Genomic DNA, 8,690 nt, shown 5'->3' with positions numbered 1-8,690 from the left:
AACCGGCTAGTGGGCTGTGGAGCTAACTGGCTAGTGGGCTGTGGAGCTAACCGGCTAGTGGGCTGTGGGTTGTTGTTTTTAATTGACTTTGTTGAGACCACCTGCATAGCTGTGGAGAGATGAGCTGACTAAATTCCAGAATGATACAGAATTTTAAATTGAACATGAGACTGTGGACGTACATGAAACCACACCGGAGAACTCTTTCCCTAGGAAGTGATATATATGGCCTAGGGCCATAAAAAGTATAGATTATATTTATCAGAATTGCCACAAATAATGAACTCAGAAAACATTGACAACTGCTAGCATGGACAGAGGATTCTTTTATTTAATATATAAAAAGTTAGCATGTTCATAAAAAAAGGATAAATATTTCAGAGAAAATTGGGCAAAGCAGGGTCATTGGCATTTCACATAGCAAATACCCAACTCTCTCAACACTAAAGAAATAGAGCACTCAACTCCTACTAATGTAAGAAACACAAATTACGGGCTGGAGAGATGGCTCAGTGGTTAAGAACTCTGACTGTTCTTCCAAAAGTCCTGAGTTCAAATCCCAGCAACCACATAGTGGCTCAAAACCATCTGTAATGAGATCTGATGCCCTCTTCTGGTGCATCTGAAGACAGCTACAGTGTACTTACGTATAATAATAAATAAATCTTAAAAAGAAATACAAATTACAAGTGAATTGGGACCCCCTTTTCATCTATAATATTATCATGGACTCATTGTTCTTTGTCAGAAGTGCAAGCCTGACAGTCGTGATTAAAGGCAGGCAGAATATGGTCATCTCTAAGTACATCATGCATGCCCAGAAGTTCTACCTCTTGGCCAGTCTCCCTGTGAAATAACTCCTATGTACTAAGATTGACACACTCTAAGGCATTAACTATGACATTGCTCAGAATAAAGAGAGACTAGAAGTCTAGATTTTCACCATTGCAGGCTAGTTCAAACCTTTTTTTTTATGCCTTCTCATTTTTCTGGGGCTGGGGGAAGGGTTGATTAAATGATTTGTGGAGCATGTGTCCTGTGGAAGGTTATGCTCTCTTCAAAGGGCATGCAAGCCTTTAGGTAGTCTTCTAGAATGAGAACCAAGAAAGGTGGAAAGGCAAAGACAATACATTTACTGTAGGATTCACTACAGAGGATGGGACAGTGCATCGCCTCACTGCACCTCTGTACTAACTGTGATGGAACTGTATCCTTCACTGCACCTCTGTACTAACTGTGATGGAACTGTATCCCTCACTGCACCTCTGTACTAACTGTGATGGAACTGTATCCCTCACTGCACCTCTGTACTAACTGTGATGGAACTGCAAACAGCAAATCTCATGGAGAAAAGGGGAGGGCCACTAGAGCACAAACCTTGGGTGGAGGTGGCCATAGCCAGGGGCAGATTGGAGGGTAGAGTATCTTGTGGAGTTTTGGTCTTAGTTCATGTGGTTGGTAAATGACCATAGAACTTATTGCTTTACTTTCATTTTGAAGCAAAAGTAAATGCTACTACAGAGAAGAGCTACAGTGTGTTCAGGCAGCACCAAGGACAGCGGACCTCAGGCTGCGCTTGATCTGTGTCCAGGTCATTTTTGAGCGTTTCTGATTAGACATTAACTGCTGAGGTGTCACTCCACTCAGAGGAGGTGATGGCTCTCTAATCACCAGTACTGTGGTTTTCCAGATGTCAGGAGAGAGGATTCAAAAGAGCCATGTTCTGTGGCCATAGACAGAAGAGCGGGGGGGGGGGGGGGGGGGGAGGGGGGCAACTATGTAAGGGCAGGAGCAATGGGTGCAGTTTCAAGTGAGGATGAAGAGTTAAATCAACCTTCCTGGCAATCTCCCACAAACAGATAGAGCTGCTCAAGTGTATGCCTCCTCTGCTTAGTGATTGCCAACCCACCAGCTCTCCTTTGTGTGTTAGTAGAGATTCAGAGCTTTCATTAGTAGAGCTAGACTCCCACTTCCCTTCTTGTGCCTTCACTCCTCCCCTGGGGCAGTCAGTGGTCCCCGGAGCTGTGCTCACAGACACAACACACTCTGCACTGTGTGGGGGTAATGGACTATAGAAACAAAAGGCTGCTAGCCTTGCCAAGTGTAACCCATCTCACCCTTGCCCTATGCCTGTGCAAAAGGTCTGACACCTACTTTACTAAAGAGTAAATATCACAGAAAGCCGTATTCTACAAAAGAATATGGAAAACTAGGACCAAACATTACGATAGGTGATCTGGTCACCTTTACTTACAGATGAGCAAACTGGGGCCCAGGGTCATAGTTTCCCATCTTTCCTAGATGTCCCCAGCTGTGGCAGTGATGTCATGTGCAGCTTCAAACCCCATCTGTAGAGTCAGCATGCAGTTACCAGACCGTCTCCATGGCACGGGGCACTTCTGTGCTGTTGTTTTTCACGTGAGTCATCTCGTGCTTCACTTCCATGTTACTTCCTACGTCCATCCCAGTAATTAAGTGAACAATGACATTTCTAAGTTCTATTTAACTTTCTTATTAAGAAAGATTTAGTGGTTAAAAGCCTCCAAAAATACTCTGTGAAAAAAAATGATCAAATGTTGATGTTCCGCGATAGGATTAGTATACATAGAAGTATATCTCCATCTGCCCTGGATTCTAGCAGGGAATGCTGTAATCATTAATCAACTGTGTGAATCAAATTAACAGAAGAAGCAGAATTCTGGCAACATCCTGAATACTTAGCTTCCAGAGACTGAGATAGATTGATGGCAGAGGAATCAGCAAAGGTTTCATGGGTTTTGTGTTTAACTATCTTAAACTCATATCTTCACTGTGTTTTCTTCAGTCCCGATCATTGTTGGGTTAAAATAAAATGTTAGTTGTGGATTTAAAATAAAATCCTAGTTACTCTGTGGAGGGCTAATGCAGATATCCATTTGTGTTTGCCAAGTACATGAGAGTCACTTTAACATAGTGTAAATGAAACTTAAAAGTTGAATAGGATTGGTAGGAAATATTGACGAGTGTGGGAGAAGTTTTTGATCCTCCATCTGGTTTGTGTATATACAAACCACAGCAAGAGGTTCAGACTTTGCAGACCAGCAGTTCCATTTCCAAGAAGGTATCAGAAGAAACTGAATGGCCAAGTGTGCAAAAAGATCCACAGCAAGGGTGGAGTTAGGGTTCAGATGTAACGTAGGGATCCATGTGTCTGCACACCCCACCCTGGTCTGATGTTCTGGGCCCTGTGGAAGCTTTAGGATGCTGAGCTAGATGGAGAATGGCGATCTCTGGGCCACAGGCCTTGACGTTTGGAACCCGGCTTCTCTTTCTGTGCTATTCATGGTTCTTGCTCCGGGGAAACATATACAAGCAGCTTTAATTTCCTGCCGCCACAGCCCTGAACTGCTCTTGGGCCTTTCAGCCATTGTGGACTTAACTCTTAACCTCTTAACTGTGAGCCAAAATAAACACTGCTTAAAGCCAGGCGGTGGTGGCGCACGCCTTTAATCCCAGCACTTGGGAGGCAGAGGCAGGCGGATTTCTGAGTTCGAGGCCAGCCTGGTCTACAGAGTGAGTTCCAGGACAGCCAGGGCTGCACAGAGAAACTCTGTCTCGAAAATACCAAAAAAACAAACAAACAAACAAACAAAAACACTGCTTAAGACACCTGCCAGTGCCTGAGCGCAGAAGGGAAGAAAATGAGTATTGCAGATAGCCATAGCGACCGTTCACAACAGTGACCGTTCAGAGCCACTGTCCCTGTGTAGGATTAGGATAAAAGATAAATAACAGTTTATCCTATTAAATGAGTATGCTAGCTAAAATCCTATATACTGTGTTCTATTATTTCACATTATACTTAATTTTAAATGCTCATATAATGTATTACTTTATGATATTATACTTAATTTTAAATGCTCATACAGTACATGTGAATTATGTGCTGCATGATGTTAGAAGGATATTATATGTATATGTCTGTATATGCCCTGTATGTATGTCTATGTATGTGCATGTTCTTGTGGCTTAGAGTGCCTGTGTGCACATACATGTTGGTCTGAAAGGGTGTCCATGTCTGTGTCTATAAATGGTCATGTGTATAGATTTGTGGGCATGTGTTCTAAGTGTGAGGAGAATATCTCTGTACATGTTACAGGCATGGAGGCAGAATTAAGGAGAAACTAGGTATAAAAACCTTGAAAGATTCATGTTACGATAATAAAGGGTATGTTTTATGCACTGTTTGTATTATTGTCTCATATTCATGAATTAGTTATATTTTATATCACCTTATTATATTTTATATCACCTTACAGAAGCTCACAAGTTTACATTTTGACTAACTTACTGTGATTCTAAGTAATTGTAGTTGGCTCACTTGTCATGACCGGTCATATAGTCAACTTGCTTTCCTGACAAAATACTTGGCTTTTTGAATTCAGTGTTTTTGACAGTGATTGGGTTTTATTGAGTTACTTGATTTCTTGTCTTCACTAAATTTTATTGGAGAAACCGTGCTAATGTAATCAGGACAGATAATTGTCTGCTTGTTGTCTGTAATATTTACTAGTGCTTGCTGTGTCCCTTTTCCTTACAGATGGCGACATTAAGGTCCAGCCTGAACGTCGGCTTTACACTGTGAGTTTGCCTCCTCAAGGGTACATCCCTTGTTTGCCTGAACCAACCAGCTGTGTGGATTCCGAAAATGGCTCCAGTGGTGGTGACCCAGAAGGTAAAAAGTCTGGGCAGGAGGAAAATGGAGCCTGTTTCCATCATGGTTTTCTGTATTGCACCATCTTTCAGTCTTGTAAATTAGCTTCTAAACTCATAATTTGATGGGTATGAGTAAGCATGGCACTGTATCATATACTGGGCTGTTAGATATTTCATAGCCATTAAAAATGATTACAAACCCAGAATAACAGAGGAGAACTTAGGACAGAACCTTACAGCTTGGATAAGGTTGTGAGCAAATTTGTCAACACATGAGCGGTCTGGACTAGAGTGCTCCCATTGCTGGTCTGGTCTGGACTAGAGTGCTCCCATTGCTTGTCTGGTCTGGACTAGAGTGCTCCCATTGCTGGTCTGGTCTGGACTAGAGTGCTCCCATTGCTGGTCTGGTCTGGACTAGGATGCTCCACATTGCTGGTCTGGTCTTGCTTTAGGAGAACTTGGGCCATGATTTTCTAAGCTTTTCAAATTGTCTAAAAACTGTAAAATCAAAGAATGACTTCTGAAAGAGAGTATGATATTTAATTCAGTTCATTATTGACTTGAAGTTTTAGTGTTTCCAAATGTTATGTTTTTATCTTAAAATTGAAATGGTTGGCTTTCCCTTTGAATATTCAACTTGAAAACTTTTTAAAGAGGAACCTATAATCTTTAAATAAAGATCCCTCACCCTCAGATGATTGCTATCAAGTATAAATTAAGAAAGTCTGCATCGTAATTCTTAGTTAATTTGACTATCAAGAAATTGTGTTTTTTCTAACACATTCATCTTTCTGGTTTCCTAATTTAAAAATCAGAACCACTTAGGAGTTGGAATAACTTAAGAATCATATAGTCATTGTCTTTGAAATATTATCAGATGAGTAATTTATTTAGGAAATTTAAATGTGTGCTTATGAAGACTGATTATTTAGGTGAATATATGTCATTGTGTGCCATGGGCCAACCCCAGCAGTCAGGTCCTGAGGTGGGACACAGCATAGGAAGAAGGCCAGAGGCTGATGACCTCTGACCTTGTAACTTACTGTTCTGGGGGCCAAAAGCTGCTGACCTGGCAATTTCACAGAGAAAGAAAAAGAAAGTCAGATAGGCACGCACCACACACACACACACACACTGGCTGGGCCCTACCACCTGTTTTATCAATTTCACAAGTGCACATGCATGCGTGTGTGTGTGTGTGTGTGTGTGTATGTGTATGTGTGTGTGTGTGTGTGTGTGTGTGTGTGTGTGTGTGTGGACAGACAGACATGTATACATATAGACATATTGTATTATATATCAGTGGATAGAGCAGAGCGCCAAAAGCCACACTTTCTTTCTTCCCTCAGCCTTTTTATACCTTCTTAGACAATTCTTTATAAAACTACCTCATAGATAAAATGTTACACAAAAGGGGAGTTACAGAAAGATGTCAGTAGTAAGTTCAAAGCAGTTTCATCCTATAAGCTCATAAGTTCACAGCAACACTTTCACAGAGCCTTCCTTTATCATAGTGCACACTTGCTATAGTCCTTGCTGGGTAGCTTCTGTCAATTGTGAACTTAATGTGCTTCATCAGAAAGGGCCCTGGGTTCGTTCATATGCTGTTATGTGCAGTTGGTTCTCACTTATGCACCTCTGTATACAGTTCATTTGCCTGCATGCCTCCACGAAGGTATTTTATTCTAGGTGGTTGACCCAGGTGCTGCTCTTGCGCCTGGCCTGTGCTTTTATACCCCACTGACACTCATTCACACGCCATGGCATCGAGTTGGCTTTTGTCCTCCCGTTGCCGTGGGATGGGTTCTCGCTTGCCATCACATGCATTAGTCCTCTTTCACATATCACAGAGTCAGCGAAAGAAAGAAAGAAAGGAAGAAAGAAGGAAGGAAGGAAGAAAGAAAGAAAGAAAGAAAGAAAGAAAGAAAGAAAGAAAGAAAGAAAGAAAGAAAGAAAGAAAGGAAGGAAGAAAGAAAGAAAGAAGAGAAAAGAAAAGTTAGGCATGGATATGTATTTGTAGTCCCAACCCTGGGCAGATGAGGACAGGAGAAACCCTTCAGCTGGGTGTCTAGTCGGCCTAGTAGAATCAGTAAACCCCAGGCCAATGAGAGATGCTCTCATAAAGCAAGATGGGCAGCTCCCAAGGAATGATATCCTGGCCTATACACAGACACATACACACACACGCACATGCACATGTATCTATACGTACACATATATATGCGAACATACATATGTACATACGAGTGCATGGCATGAGTATTCCATGTTTGTTTTTCTCTTTTGGTGTGTCCAACTATGAAAATCTTATTCTATAGACACTGTGTGGTCACTGATGTTTATATATATATGGTGAAAAGCATTCCATGCTTTAAAAAAAAAATCTTTTATAAAAAATCATAAAGAAATTTATTTTAAACAATTCTTTAGCATTTTAACCATCAAAGATTAAGGCAAACTGCACACTCAGGAGGTATGTACACTTACTTAACTTTTACCAAGGGAAATAAAACTCAATATTTGATGGAGCAGGACACGGTGTTTGGTTTTCCTTCTCATTGCTATCATCAAACACCTGACAAAAGTAGAGTCCGAGTAAAACTGCTTTGGCTCACAGTTTGAGGGCATCAGGCCGTCAGGGCAGTGAAGTACAGCAAGGAGGGCTGGGAGCCACTGGTCATGGTGCACCCACAGTCGGGAGGCAAAGAGATGTGAATGCGCTGTGAACTTTGACCCTATGAACTATATACTGATGACCTCGGGTAGGTGATATGCTCCTCTCAGCAACCTCTGTGCCACAGCCTCGCAGATGCTCGGTGTGCAGCCTTTCACTGTGCTCCCCCCAGGGCCGTTGTTTTCCCAGAACTTCATTTTCAGATAGCTAGCTCTCCGTCCCTCTCGTTCTTCTTAGATTGTTGAAAGCATTGAGTTTTCTGAGCTACACCATACCCTTTTTGGAAGTACGGGGTATTCAGAGTTCTACAGCTAGTCACTCCATGAAACTCCTTTGTGTCCCCTCACATTACAATTTTAATATTAGTTTTAAGTTAACATTTAAAGGAACACTCTTCATTATAGCAATTTCATACACATTCCATTTTTATTTGTCCTTCTCCCCCACCCCTCTGTTCCTGACTTGCTGGTCCCCTTCCTTCCTACAGTAGTCCCCTGCTGATTTCATGTCATATGTATTGGGCCAGAATAAACTATTCAATGCCTCCTGAAGTCAGTGTTGGGGGTTGCGCTTTGGCCCTAGTGTTATGAAGGTGGAAGGTAGGGCCTCTCGCCATCTAGACACTCGTCCTGACTGGGGCTGTCCGTACGCCAGCCAGCACAGTAGTTGAGCTGTCTAGAAAAGCTCTGAGAGCTGGCATGCAGAGGAGGCTGCAGCCTGCCCACTGAGTGGAAAGACGCAGAGCACAGGGTGTAGGCACACAGCTGCTCCTGAAATACCGGTGGACCACCAGATAGAAGCAGGGTTACTGGGACCCCATAACACAGCAGCACCAAAAAGATGCCTAACCAGTGTGTAGAGACCGGTAAGCAGGGAGTGAGACATTTTGGACCAGACTTTCAAGGGCTTTAAAGATTTTGACTTTGCTTTGTTCTCGTTCTTCCTGGAGAATCCAGTGGTTGCAGATCCAGATGTGTGTGTGGACATGGTCATTCTAGGGGAAGGAACACAGGGGTCCTTCTGAAGTGTGAGCCATCAGATGTAAGAATGCTGCACCAGCATGAGGTGACAGGGAGGGGTTGGGTGGCGCCAGGACTTCTAGTAGCAACAGCAGATTACATGGGTGGACAGGCAGGAGAGAGGTTCTTTTTTTTTTTTTTTTTTTTTTGGTTTTTCGAAACAGGGTTTCTCTGTATAACCTAGAACTCACTCTAGACCAGGCTGGCCTCGAACTCAGAAATCCGTCTGTCTCTGTCTCCCAAGTGCTGGGATTAAAGGCGTGCACCACCACCGCCCAGCAGGAGGGAGGTTCTTGAGGCTG

The 8,690-nt window shown here is 42.6% G+C and overlaps 1 protein-coding gene across 1 annotated transcript in view; it reads left to right on the top strand.

Annotated features, from left to right (window-relative positions):
• The window catches only part of Erich1 (glutamate rich 1), a 63,084-nt gene that overhangs the window by 23,703 nt on the left and 30,691 nt on the right, over window positions 1–8,690 (top strand). The window contains exon 3 of the mRNA XM_031339170.1: window positions 4,580–4,714. Coding sequence (XP_031195030.1) covers window positions 4,580–4,714 — 135 coding nt within the window. The remainder of the gene's footprint in view (window positions 1–4,579; window positions 4,715–8,690) is intronic.

The sequence above is a fragment of the Mastomys coucha genome, unplaced genomic scaffold (assembly GCF_008632895.1).
Source record: "Mastomys coucha isolate ucsf_1 unplaced genomic scaffold, UCSF_Mcou_1 pScaffold22, whole genome shotgun sequence".
NCBI lineage: Eukaryota > Metazoa > Chordata > Mammalia > Rodentia > Muridae > Mastomys > Mastomys coucha.
This window is presented reverse-complemented; position numbering and strand designations above follow the sequence as displayed.